The sequence below is a fragment of the Papio anubis genome, chromosome 6, assembly GCF_008728515.1.
Source record: "Papio anubis isolate 15944 chromosome 6, Panubis1.0, whole genome shotgun sequence".
NCBI lineage: Eukaryota > Metazoa > Chordata > Mammalia > Primates > Cercopithecidae > Papio > Papio anubis.
This window is the reverse complement of record NC_044981.1, coordinates 110,537,903-110,551,763: the sequence shown is the minus strand read 5'-3', so window position 1 is coordinate 110,551,763 and position 13,861 is coordinate 110,537,903. Positions and strand designations below refer to the sequence as shown.

The 13,861-nt window shown below is 38.2% G+C and overlaps 1 protein-coding gene across 13 annotated transcripts in view; it reads left to right on the top strand.

Annotated features, from left to right (window-relative positions):
• Nucleotides 1-13,861, top strand: part of ESR1 (estrogen receptor 1) — a 447,068-nt gene that overhangs the window by 220,017 nt on the left and 213,190 nt on the right. For 11 of the 13 annotated variants that reach the window (XM_009205860.4, XM_017957428.3, XM_017957417.3 and 8 more), the window contains 1 exon segment: nt 1,060-1,176. In XM_009205860.4, coding sequence (XP_009204124.1) covers nt 1,060-1,176 — 117 coding nt within the window. 13 annotated transcript variants of the gene reach the window in all.

Sequence of the window (13,861 nt, the reverse complement as noted above, 5' to 3'; positions counted from 1 at the left end):
AGGTTAATCATAAAATAACAGTAACAACAACGAACATCTTTTGAGTGTTTTCCATATCCAGAGAATGATGGTAAACTCCTGACCTGCATTCTCACGTTCAATTCTTAGAATCTTTGGATGTGGTGGATTCCATGATTGTCTCTAGGTTAGTGAGGAGGAAAGAGAGACTTAGAAACGTAAGGTAGCTTGCTCAGAGTTCTCCAGGCAGTCAGTGATGGACTCACTTACGAACCGAAGGACTGAACTTTGTCACCACGCAGCCCACCAAGCCGGCTTGAATTTAGGTATTCTGTGCTGCATGTGACTACCGACTTAATTAAATTATATTTTAAGAAGGGCTACTTTGAAACTCGCTCTCTGAAAATTCTATTTCTAATATCTCTACCCTGACAACGATTTTGGTAAGCAGCCTTGATCAAACCAAACCAAACCAAACCAAACCAAATCCAAAAAACCTTATCTGCTGAGAAAATATAACCATATAAAATATGGTGCTACAAAACACAGACTGTGTGAACTAAAGGTGACTTGCCCAAAGCACTCCTGAAGTAATTGGCTGCTGTAGAAATTAAGTCCACGAGAGGATTTTTTTTTTTTTTTTTTGAGACAGGAGTCTCACTCTGTTGCCTAGGCTGGAGTGTAGTGGCGCAATCTTGGCTCACTGCAACCTCCGCCTCCTGAGTTCAAGCGATTCTCCTGCCCCAGCTTCCTGAGTAGCTGGGATTATAGGCGCGCACCACCACACCCGGATAATTTTCGTATTTTTAGTAGAGACGGGAGTTTCACCATGTTGGTCAGGCTGGTCTCGAACTCCTAACCTCGTGATCCACCCACCTCGGCCTCCCAAAGTGCTGGGATTACAGGCTTGAGCCAGCGTGCCTGGCCCATGAGAGGTTTTGTTTGCACTTCAAGAAGGACAGAAAAAGGCAGGCAGGCTGAGGAGCCCCATAGTAAGGCTGAGGAATTGATAGGGAAACAGCCTCCCAAAGGTTTCCCTGTGGATTCTGACTGGCTAAGTTTCCTGAAATAATATTAATTCTGTCCTCTTGCTTTTAACAGGACATAACGACTATATGTGTCCAGCCACCAACCAGTGCACCATTGATAAGAACAGGAGGAAGAGCTGCCAGGCCTGCCGGCTCCGCAAATGCTACGAAGTGGGAATGATGAAAGGTGGTAGGTACATCTCTCCCAGGGGCCCTTGGGGACGGCCCTGGCCACTGCCCAGTGCTGGCTCTTCCCATTCGAATACAACCATGAGAATTTTGTGTTTTTTTTTCTTTTAATTTTTTTTTTTCTGTTCTTATTTTTCTTTGCAACAAAAGTATTTTCATAACCCATTTGATTTTAAAAAGGTGGAAGTGTCTGGAACTGGAAATTCTAACATGGCATTTTGTGGTTTGGATTTTCAATGTAAATAATTATATTTTAAATCAAAGGTGTGTGGGAAGCGGTGATGGAAGGAAATGAAGAGTGCTTAGTGAATTATTCCAGAAATATTTTTCAGTTACTGTTTATATTGCAAATGCTAGAAAATGATATCTGAGGATAAACTTTCCCCAAATTGAGACTTGTAAATGTGAAAGCTAACTAGCTAATTTATAGCCTTCTAGTCTCTTATCATCCCTTAAGGAATGTGAATTTCAATCAAAAGGCAGTTTTCTCCTTCAGAACCTGAGTCAACCAGCCATTTTCTTAACCTCAGTGTCTAGCATGGTGCTGGCATAGTTGATTACTGAGCTCTACACTAACGAGTACCAAAGCACGCAGGGTTTGTGACTATGGGCTTGTGTCTTTGTGGCTGTGTGTGTGTGTGTGTGTGTGTGTGTGTGTGTGGTTTTCTGTCTTCTCATGTATCCCGTCCTCCAGTTTTCTCATACAGGAATCTGGAAACTGAATCCCAGTTCTGGGAATATTAGGAGCCCCATAAATGTGGTTGCCTGATCGACCTCATTGTATTCTTGGGAGTCTCATCTTGAGGAATATTGCTTCTAGTCTTCGATAGCCTTCAGTGTAGTGGAAGAGAACACGTAGAAAATGTGTAATTAAAATAAAGTCACAAGGCTGAGTTGGGCAAATCACCTGAGGTCAGGAGTTAGAGACCAGCCTGGCCAACATGGCGAAACCCCATTTCTACTGAAAATACAAAAATTAGCTGGGTATGGTGACGAGCGCCAGTAGGCTCAGCTACTCAGGAGGCAGAGGCAGGAGAATCGCTTGAACCTGGGAGATGGAGGTTGCAGTGAACCAAGATGGTGCCACTGCACTCCAGCCTGGATGATAGAGTGAGACTCTGTCTCAGTAAATAAATAAATAAATAAATAAATAAATAAATAAATAAATAAAGCAAGCCATGGATTCATTTAGTGTTTCAGAAGGATACTGAGGGGAGGGAAGGGCTGATGATGGTGCTACCTGCTGATTATAATAGGGAAAAGCCCATTTCTTTTCTGAAGGAGGTGAAGCTTGGGGTGATTTAAGGAGAACAAAATTTCAATGAAAAGGAATAGTGATTTTGCAAGTAGTGGGCAGCTAACCTTTAAATCATTCTTACTTGGACGCAGGAGGAAGGAGAGGAAAGACCAAGAATGGGGATTATGATGAAGGCAAACTTGATGGTTAACAAGCTTACAGTGACAGGTTTCTTAGTCCCGGGCTCATAAACAAGCCGGACAGGCTGAGGTTTGGAATGCAGCATTTGGAATAAATTCTCCTGGTGAAGAGATGCGATGTTGAATTTGCAGATTCTGTGAGCTGTGACTGACTATACATCTTGAACATCTGAAAAAGCAGCTTTAATTCAAAGGCTAATTAATTCCAAGAATTTAACAGGTACATTCAGAAAATGACACTTGAGTCATAAATGGATTAAATATTTAAGGAATTCATCTTTCTTTGTACTGTTGGAGAATTAGTCAGGCTTAATTAAACTCACAAAATGCTTCTTAAGGTAACTTGATAAGTGACAGGAATATAACAGCTGCATAAGAAAAGCTTAATTTGAAACAGTGTAGTCAAAGTTTAATATTCTTCTTTGGCGATTATAGGTAGGTTAAGCACAGGCTCTTACATACATTCTCCTGGAAAGCTGAAATAATCAAGTTGTGAATATGTCCAAAACAATTTTTAAAATGTGAGGGTACCCACGCATTGACCCCACTTCATAAAACCAATTCTGTTTTTATTGTAATTAATATCCAGGTATGGTTTGGCTGCATGAATATAAATTATGCCTTCTCATTTTTAATCTAACAAAAATTCGAATATGCAAAGACTTAATAAAAGTCTCCCCACTGTTTTCACCTAGAAATCTAGATAATTTGACTGTACACGACAGACTGTGGATAGATCCATACACACTCGCACATGTATATTGATGACTGTAAATATATATATCCGTATTAGTTTTCTAGGGCTGCCATAATGAAATACCACAGGCTGGGTGGCTTAAACAATGGAAATTAATTTTCTCCCCATTCTGGAAGCTGGACATACAAAATCAAAGTGCTGGAATATTTGGTTTCTAGTGAGCCCCTTCTTTTTTTTTTTTTTTTTTTTTTTTTTGAGAGATGGAGTCTTGCTCTGTTGGCCAGGATGGAGTGCAGTGGTGCAATCTCGGCTCACTGAAACCTCCGCCTCCCAGGTTCAGGCAATTCTCCTGCCTCAGCTTCCCAAGTAGCTGGGACTACAGGTGCATGCCACCATACCCAACTAATTTTTGTATTTTTTTGTAGAGATGGAGTTTCACTATATGTTGGCCAGGCTGGTCTTGAACTCCTGACCTCTGGTGATCTGCCCGCCTTGGCCTCCCAAAGTGCTGGGATTACAGGCGTGAGCCACCAGGCCTGGCTTGTGAGGCCTCTCTTCTAGGCTTGTGGCTAGCTGTCTTCTCCCTGTGTCCTCACATGGCCTTTCCTCTGTGTCCAAGCACTCTTGGCATCTCTTCCTCTTCTCATACGCCCTGTTGGATTAGGGGTCCACCCTTATGACCTCATTTAACCTTAGTTACCTCCAAAAAGGCCCTATTTCCAAATATAGTCATACCAGGGGCTAGGGCTTCAACATACAAGTTTTGTGGGGACACAGTTCATAACAGGCTGCCCTCCCAAAATACCATAGACTGGGTGGCTTAAGTAGCAGAAGTCAATTGCCTCACAGCTTTGGAGGCTGAAGTCTGAGACCAAGGTGCTGGCAGGTTTGGGTTTTTCCTGAGGCCTCTCTCCTTGGCTTGCAGATGGCTGCCTTCTCTCTGTGTCCCCACACGGCCTTTTCTCCGTGCATCCACAGCTTCTTCCTCTTCTTAGAAAGACACCAGTCATATCGGATTAGGACCCCACACACAAGACCTCATTGAATCTTAATTACCTCACTTAAGGTACAATATCCAAATACAGTCACATTCTGAGGCCCGGGGGGTAAGGTTTCAACATATGTGGCAATATCCCATAGGGATTACTCAGCGATTGTTCAGTATTTCTCTACCTGTAATGAAAACATGTATCTTTCTGGCAGTTTTTATATGTACATTAGTTTTAAGTGAAGCTTTAAATTCATAAAATTATAGCCCGTGAGAACATCTTATTTTAATGATATGTATAAAGTGCTTGCCATAAAGCAATATAATTTATTGTATTTTCTACTACATGGAATACCACACATGGCCACAGGATACCTTCTATAACAACAACTTGAAAAATCCCATTGAATAAAGACTTAATTTACAACTGGAAGTACAATGATAACTAACTATAAAATGTGCAGTCACATGGCAAAGACCAGCTGTGACGGAATAAATCTTTACAACATGTTTTCAACCATTAGGGTTCACAACAATCCACTTTAACTGGGCTGGTTACCAATTAGGATACTGAAACTCTAACTATGAAACAAAAAGTTTAGTTTCAGTTAAAAGAGAACCACAGACCTACTCCCTACTTTTATAGCAAGGCTGAAAAAATTTACTGAAAATCTATCGTAAAGATTCAAAAGAGTGCATGATTTATCTCCATGAAGTAACAATTTTAATCTGTTACAATACTTATTGCCTCTGAAAATCCCAGCATCATTATTAGATTTGGTTCGAATCTTGGTAGTTCTATAAGATGCAGGATTTGAATTGCACTTTCGGGAATGTGCTTTTCTATCCTAGTACGTGTGCTGGTTTCTCTGCATTGCTTTTTCCTCTTCATTTTTCTCCTTCCCCTTGAACTTTAGATTGTAGATTACATGTCTCTTCTTCAGGAAGGCCTACACAGTTCCCTGACAGTTCCCGAGGCTCGAAGTTCAAAATGAAGGTGCTGGAAAATTCATGTTCTAGCTTTAATGGCAAACAGCTCTTCTCTTAGCTCTCATCACCATTATTATTAGTCGTTCAGTGTCTGTCTTTATATACGGTCCATAAACTCCATGATGGCAGGGGGGTCTCTGTGTCTCGTTTACTGATCTCACATGAAACCAGTCATAAGGTAGATGTTCAAGAAGTATCTTTTTTTTGCACTAATTAATAAATTGATTAAATTCATTTAAATAGTTATTTGTGTAGGGCTTCTTATATGCAAACCCTTGGGAATAAAGCAAATATGAATAAGATTCTAGTCCCTTCCCTCAATGTCCTCACAGGATAAAGAGAACATTTGCGTGGGAAGTGGCAAATAAAAATCTCAACAGCAAGTGGAGACAGGGTTGCAAGATGGCTCAAATATTGAATGATCAGAATAGGAGTCTAGAGCTTTACCCAGCCACTCCCAGGTTTAGTCCAACTCAGAATATTACTCAGACATCTGACATCCAAGACATATACTATTACTCAAGAATTTGGCCTTCTTGCTGAGTTTGGTAGAAAGAGGAACTCTTCCCAAGATAAATCTGTTCAAATGCTGGCTCCTTCTCAAACTTGCTGAGCAACCTTGTTAAAGTTACTTTTATGAGCTTCACTGATTTCGAATATGAAATGGAGAGAAATAAATTCTACTGTCCAAGCATGGTGGCTCACGCCTGTAATCCCAGCACTTTGGGAGGCCAAGGTGGGTGGATCACCTGAGGTCAGGAGTTCAAGACCAGCCTGGCCAACAAAGTGAAATCTCGTCTCTACAAAATTAGCCAGATGTGATGGCAGGCACCTATAATCCCAGCTACTCAGGAGGATGAGGTTCAAGAATCCCACTTGAACCCGGGAGGCAGAGGTTGCAGTGAGCCAAGATTGCACCACTGCACTCCAGCCTGGGCAACAAAGCGAATAATAAAAAATAAATAAATAAATAAATAAATAAATAAATTTTACTTAATGAGTTTGTCGTGAAGATGACAAATCGTAACATGGGAAAATATAAATCTAAAGAGCCACACAAGGGTTAGTTATCACATATCTCTTTTTTGTCTTAAAATAATTACTATCTTAGTTAAAAATTTCATCATATACGAGCTCTGCTGGGTTTTTTTTTCAGCTGAAAGAAAGAGAATGGCAATCTCATCACTTCCACAAGATAAAAGTTTCTAATTTCTTTGTGGAGAATAAAAACTTGGCTTAAACACCTAAGCTTTTTTTTTGTTTTCTGATCTCATATGCTGAATATAGCTGAATGGAGAATGCGATGTGTTATTTATCTTTTTATGATGCCAGAGATTTACACAAGTTTGTGAAAGGTTTTTTCTTACCATAGACTCAGAGCTGTGTTTGAGGCAAGGTTTTCATTGTGCAGTGAGGAAATTGGGACATGGAAATTAATTGATGTGCAGGACTCTTGCACTGACCATTCTGGTTATGTTTCCTTATAACACGTTAAGAAGAAATTTGAGATAAAGTAGTAATTGTCAACTAGTCTTTATTTATTTTAATAACAAATGTTTCAGTGTAATTTTTAGAAATATTCCAAAATAACAAATAAATCCAAAAATTAATGGGATAATTTTAAAGTGAGAAAATAACATACTACTAATATAGATAGGGAAATATACATGTGTCCAGAATGATTCAGAAGCCCAATGAAACACCGGAAAATAAAATATTTTCTTGTTGCTTGGATTTAATATTTATCACCATGAGTTATTGTCATTTGCTTTATTGATGGATAAACTTCCAGCCTGGTGACTGTGATTGGAATCCTCTTTAGTCCTACATTGGCTATCCTTCATCAAAAGTAAACAACTGGCTGGCTGCGGTGGCTCACACCTGTAATCCCAGCATTTTGGGAGGCCGAGGCGAGTGGATCACCTGAGGTCAGGAGTTTGAGACCAGCCTGAACAACATGGCAGAACCTTGTCTCTACTAAGAATAAAAAATTAGTTGGGTGTAGCGGCGCCCACCTGTAATCCCAGCTATTTGGGAGCCTAAGGCAGGAGAACTGCTTGAACCCAGGAGATAGAGGTTGCCACTGCATTCCAGCTTGGGTGACAGAGCGAGACTCCATCTCAAAAAAAATAAAAATAAAAGAGTATACAACCAATTATTAATGTATATGATGATAGAATCAAATTAATAAGTTAAAAATGTAGATGTGAATTACTGTCTTCGGATTGCCCAATAATTGTGGAAGATTTGTAGCTGCATGTGAATCCAGGTTTCCTCAAAAGGTAGGTTGGGGTGCTCGTATTTAGGATTGAATTTAAGAAAAATGTTAAAGAAAAGCTAACTGCTCTTTACCAAAGAGAGACTGGTTGTTTTAAGCAGCAATCTATATATTTATGATATTGAAAATATTATTTTATTAATTCATATCATAGATATTTATTCAAAAGTCCCCATATTGTAATTTTTATTTGCAAACAAAGAAATATACTGAATCAAGTAAGTGAATCACATGTGGACCTTAAAGACTAATGAATCCAGTGTTTCACAATATTTTAAAGCAATCAAGCTCTTATTTCCACAAGCAGAAGCAGATAGTCATCTATGAAACAGATAAAAGTTGATTTGGCATACCCTCTCTTTATTCAGTATGATGTTCATGAGAAAACTTCTTAGAACCCTAGGGCTCCAAGGAACACAGTTGGCAAGCCACTGATCTAATCTAACTCCTTCATCCTCTAGGTAAGAAAATCAAGGTCCTCTGTTACCTATTAGGGATGAAGGCAGGTCAGCCTCTGTGACTGTCAGTTTAGCTGGAGGAAGCATGAGTGTAGGCAGCACAATGATCCCTGTAATGACCATGTTCTTCTTATGTTTTTTTTTTTTTTTTTTTTTTCTAGTAGTTTTTACAGTTTCAGGTCTAACATTTAAGTCTTTCATCCAGGTTGAGTTGATTTTTGTATATGGAATGAGGTAAGTGTCTAATTTCATTCTTCGGTGTGCAGATATCCAGTTTCTCTAGAAACATGTATCAAAGAGAGTATCCTTTTTCCATTGTGTGCTTTTAGCAACTTTGTCAAAAATTGATTGACTCTAAATGAAAGAATTTATTTCTGGGTTCTCTATTCTGTTCCATTGGTCAATATGTCTGTTTCTATGTCAGTGCCATGCTGTTTTAATTACTATAGCTTTGTAGTATATTTTGAGTCCGGTAGTATTATGCCTTTACCTTTCTTCTTCTTGCTCCAGATTGCTTTGGTTATTCAGGGTTTTTTTGTGGTTCCATACAATTTTTTTGATTGTTTTTCCACTTCTGTAAAAAATGTCATTGCAATTTTGATAGGCATTGCATTGAATCTGTAGATTGATTTGGGTCATATGGACATTTTCAACAATAATAATTCTTCCAGTCTATGCATGGTATATCTTTCCATTTATTTGTGTCTTCTTCAGTTTCTTTTATTGATGTCTATAGCTTTCAGCATACAATTCTTTTACTTCCTTGGTTAAATTTATTCCCAAATATTTTGTTTTATTTTTATAGCTATTACAAATGGGATTTCTTTTTTTGGATAATTTGTGGTTAGTGTATAGAAACACTACTGATTTCTGTATGTTGATTTTCTCTTCTGAAACTTTACTGAATTTATTAGTTCTAACAGTTTTTTGTGTGAAGTCTTTGGGGCTTTCTATATGTAAGATCATGTCATCAGCAAACAGGGGTAATTTAACTTCTTCTTTTTCAATTGGCATGCCTTTATTTTTTTTCTTGCATAATTGCTCTGGCAGGAGCTCTCAGTACTACGTTGAATAGAAGTGGTGAGAGTGGGCATCCTTGTCTTGTTATTGATCTTAGGGGAAGACTTTTCAAATTTTCACCATTGAGTATGATGTTAGCTGTAGGCTTGTCATATATGATCTTTATTGTGTTGAGGTACATTCCTTCTATATTTAATTTGTTGAGAGTTTTTGGTATGAAAGGATTTTGAATTGTGTCAAATGCGTTTTTTTCCCCTCTATTGAGATGACTATATGGTTTTCGTTCTTCATTCTGTTAATGTGTGTACCACATTTATAAATTTTCATATGTTGAACCATCGTTGCATCCCTGGGTAAATCCCACTTGATCATGGTGAATGATTCTTTTATGTGTTGTGACAATCAATTTTGCTAGTATTTTGTTGTGGATTTTTGCATCTATATTCATCAGGGATATTGGCATGAGATTTAATTTTCTTGTAATACTCTTGTCTGGCTTTAGTATCATAGTAATGCTGGCCTTGTAAAATAGGTTTGGAAGTATTTCCTCCTCTCCAATTTTTGGGAAGAGTTTGAGGATTGGTATTAGTTCCTTAAATGTTTGGCAGAGTTCAGCAATAAAGTCCTTTAGGTCCTGGGCTTTTCTTCCATGGGGACTTTTTATTACTGATTCAGTCTTCTTTCTACTTATCGGTCTGGTCAGACTTTCTATTTCTTCATGATTCAGACTTGCTAGGTTTATGTGTCTGAGACTTTATCCATTTATTCTAGGTTATCCAAGTTGTTGGTATGTAATTCATCCTAGTACTCTTATAATTTTTTTGCATTTCTGTGCTATCAGTTGTAATGTCTCCTCTTTGATTTCAGATTCAGTTTATTTGTGTCTTCTCACTTTTTTTCTTAGTCTAGTTAAAGGTTAATCAATTTTGTTTATCTTTTTAAAAAACCAATTCATCCCAGGGATGAAGCCCACTTGATCATGGTGGATAAGCTTTTTGATGTGTTGCTGAATCCGCTTTGCCAGTATTTTATTGAGGATTTTTGCATCGATGAGAAACAAGAAATGGGGAAAGGATTCCCTATTTAATAAATGGTGCTGGGAAAATTGGCTAGCCATAAGTAGAAAGCTGAAACTGGATCCTTTCCTTACTCCTTATACGAAAATTAATTCAAGATGGATTAGAGACTTAAATGTTAGACCTAATACCATAAAAATCCTAGAGGAAAACCTAGGTAGTACCATTCAGGACATAGGCATGGGCAAAGACTTCATGTCTAAAACACCAAAAGCAACGGCAGCAAAAGCCAAAATTGACAAATGGGATCTCATTAAACTAAAGAGCTTCTGCACAGCAAAAGAAACTACCATCAGAGTGAACAGGCAACCTACAGAATGGGAGAGGAGTTTTGCAATCTACTCATCTGACAAAGGGCTAATATCCAGAACCTACAAAGAACTCAAACAAATTTACAAGAAAAAAACAAACAACCCCATCAACAAGTGGGCAAAGGATATGAACAGACATTTCTCAAAAGAAGACATTCATACAGCCAATAGACACATGAAAAAATGCTCATCATCACTGGCCATCAGAGAAATGCAAATCAAAACCACAATGAGATACCACCCCACACCAGTTAGAATGGCGATCATTAAAAAGTCAGGAAACAACAGGTGCTAGAGAGGATGTGGAGAAATAGGAACACTTTTACACTGTTGGTGGGATTGTAAACTAGTTCAACCATTATGGAAAACAGTATGGCGATTCCTCAAGGATCTAGAACTAGATGTACCATATGACCCAGACATCCCATTACTAGGTATATACCCAAAGGATTATAAATCATGCTGCTATAAAGACACATGCACACGTATGTTTATTGTGGCACTATTCACAATAGCAAAGACTTGGAATCAACCCAAATGTCCATCAGTGACAGACTGGATTAAGAAAATGTGGCACATATACACCATGGAATACTATGCAGCCATAAAAAAGGATGAGTTTGTGTCCTTTGTAGGGACATGGATGCAGCTGGAAACCATCATTCTTAGCAAACTATCACAAGAACACAAAACCAAACACCACATGTTCTCACTCATAGGTGGGAACTGAACAATGAGATCACTTGGACTCGGGAAGGGGAACATCACATACTGGGGACTATCATGGAGAGGGGGGAGGGGGGAGGGATTGCATTGGGAGTTATACCTGATGTAAATGACGAGTTGATGGGTGCTGACAAGTTGATGGTTGCAGCACACCAACATAGCACAAGTATACATATGTAACAAACCTGCACGTTATGCACATGTACCCTAGAACTTGAAGTATAGTAATAAAATAAAATAAAATTAAAAAAAAAGAAATATCTAAAAAAAAAAAAACAATTCATAGTTTCATTGATTTTTGTTTTGTTTTGTTTTTCTAGTCTCCATTTCATTTATTTTTCCTCTGATCTTTATTATTTTCTTCCTTCTACTAACTTGGGGCTTTGTTTTTATTTTTCTAGTTATTTAAGGTATAACATTAGGTTATTTGAGATCTTCTTCTTTGATGCAGACATTTATTGCTATAAACTTCCCTCTTGAAAGTACTCTTGCTGCATCCCACAAATTTTGGTATGTTGTGTGTCCATTTTCATTTGTTTCAAGATATTTTTCAACTTTCCTTTTTATTTCTGCTTTGACCCACTTGTTGGTTCTGAGTATGTTGTTTTATTTTCACATATTTGTGAATTTTCCAAAATTATTCTTATTGATTTATAGTTTCATATTATTTATGGTTGGAAAAAATACTTGACATGATTTCAATGTTCTTAAATTTGTTAAGACTTATTTTGTGTCCTAACATATGAGCTATACTAAGTTTTTTTTTGTTTTTTTTTGTTTTTTCGTTTTTTTGGGACAGAGTCTCGCTGTGTTGCCCAGGCTGGAGTGCCGTGGCTCAATCTTGGTTCATTGCAACTTCCACCTCCTGGGTTCAAGCTATTCTCATGCCTCAGCCTCCTGAGTAGCTGGGAATACAGGAGCACATCACCATGCCTGGCTAACTTTTTGTATTTTTTAGTGGAGACGGGGTTTCACCATGTTGGTCAGGCTGGTCTCGAACTCCTGACCTCAAATGATTCACCCACCTTCACCTCCCAAAAGTGCTGGGATTACAGATGTGAACCATTGCACCCGGCCATGATCTATACTGTTTTACCTAACACTCAATGGATAATGTTCCATGTATATTTGAGAAGAATGTGTGTTCTATTGTTGTTGGATGAAATATTCTGTATACATCTGTTAAGCCCATCTGTGCTAAAGTATAGTTTAAGTTTGAACTTTCATTTTTATTGATTTTCTGTCTGAATAATCTGTCCATTGCTGAAAGTGTGGTATTGAGTTTCCCCAATATTATTGTATTACAGTCTATCTTCCCTTTCATATCAGTTAATATTTGCTTCATTCATTTAGGTGCTCCGATGTTGAGTGCATATATATGTTCAACTGTTATATCCTCTTAATGAATTGACCCTCTTTTCATTATTTAGTGGCCTTCTTTGTCTTATTTTATAGTTTGTGACTTAAAGCCTATTTTATCCGATATAAATATAGCTGCCTCTGCTTTCCTTTGGCTTCTATTTGCATAGAATGTCTTTTTTGGTCCGTTCACCTTCATTCTCTGTGTTTTCTTAACCATGCATTGAATCTGTTCTAGACATCATATAACAGGGTGTTGTATTTTTAAATCCATTTACTCACTGTATCTCTTTCTTCCTATCTTGCTGTCTTCCTTTGTGATTAGGTGATTTCCTATAGTGGTATGCTTTGAATTCTTTCTTTTTGCCTTTTGTATATTTGCTACAGGATTTTGCTTCGTGATTGCCATAAGGCTTACATAAAAGATCTTATAGTTATACCAGGCTATGTTCAACGGTTTACAAATAACTTTGATTAATTTTTTAATACTCAATTTATTTGATTACTTATTAAGAGATCATTTTGATTTCTATTGGAAGAAAAAATGAGGAATCTTTGTGTACCTTTTCAGGAATGACCAAAGGTACAACTTTGTGTACCTTTTCAGGAATGACTCAGCTCACCTTGAATGTTAGAAGAAATGCTGGGCCGGGCGCGGTGGCTCAAGCCTGTAATCCCAGCACTTTGGGAGGCCGAGACGGGCGGATCGCGAGGTCAGGAGATAGAGACTATCCTGGCTAACACGGTGAAACCCCATCTCTACTAAAAAAAATGCAAAAAACTCGCCGGGCGAGGTGGCGGGCGCCTGTAGTCCCAGTTACTCGGGAGGCTAAGGCAGGAGAATGGCATAAACCCGGGAGGCGGAGCTTGTAGTGAGCCGAGATCCGGCCACTGCACTCCAGCCTGGGCCACAGAGCAAGACTCCGTCTCAAAAAAAAAAAAAAAAAAAAAAAAAGAAATGCTGGCGGTGATTCAAGGCCAGGAAAAAAATTTCAGAAAGGGTTTATCTTGTTCCTATAATTTTCTTTTGCAAAAATAAATGATTCTTCATATGATGTAAGGACTTTTTCCATAGATAGAACCTATATAATGCAGAACTTTGGGGGCAGTAATTCCATGAAAGAATGGCTACTTTAAAATTCTGTAAGTCCCCAGGACTTTCCATATGCTTTTTTGTTTGTTTGTTTCCATGGCTGCGATCAGGCTAATGAGTAGTTTTTAGAGCTGAAACGAACTTTTAGAGATCATCTAGTGGACCTTTTCGTTTTTCAGTTGAGTTGTTCTTGTCCAAATCACTAAACTAAGTTAACTGCTCAGACAGGAAATCAAGTCTCCTTCAGTGCTCC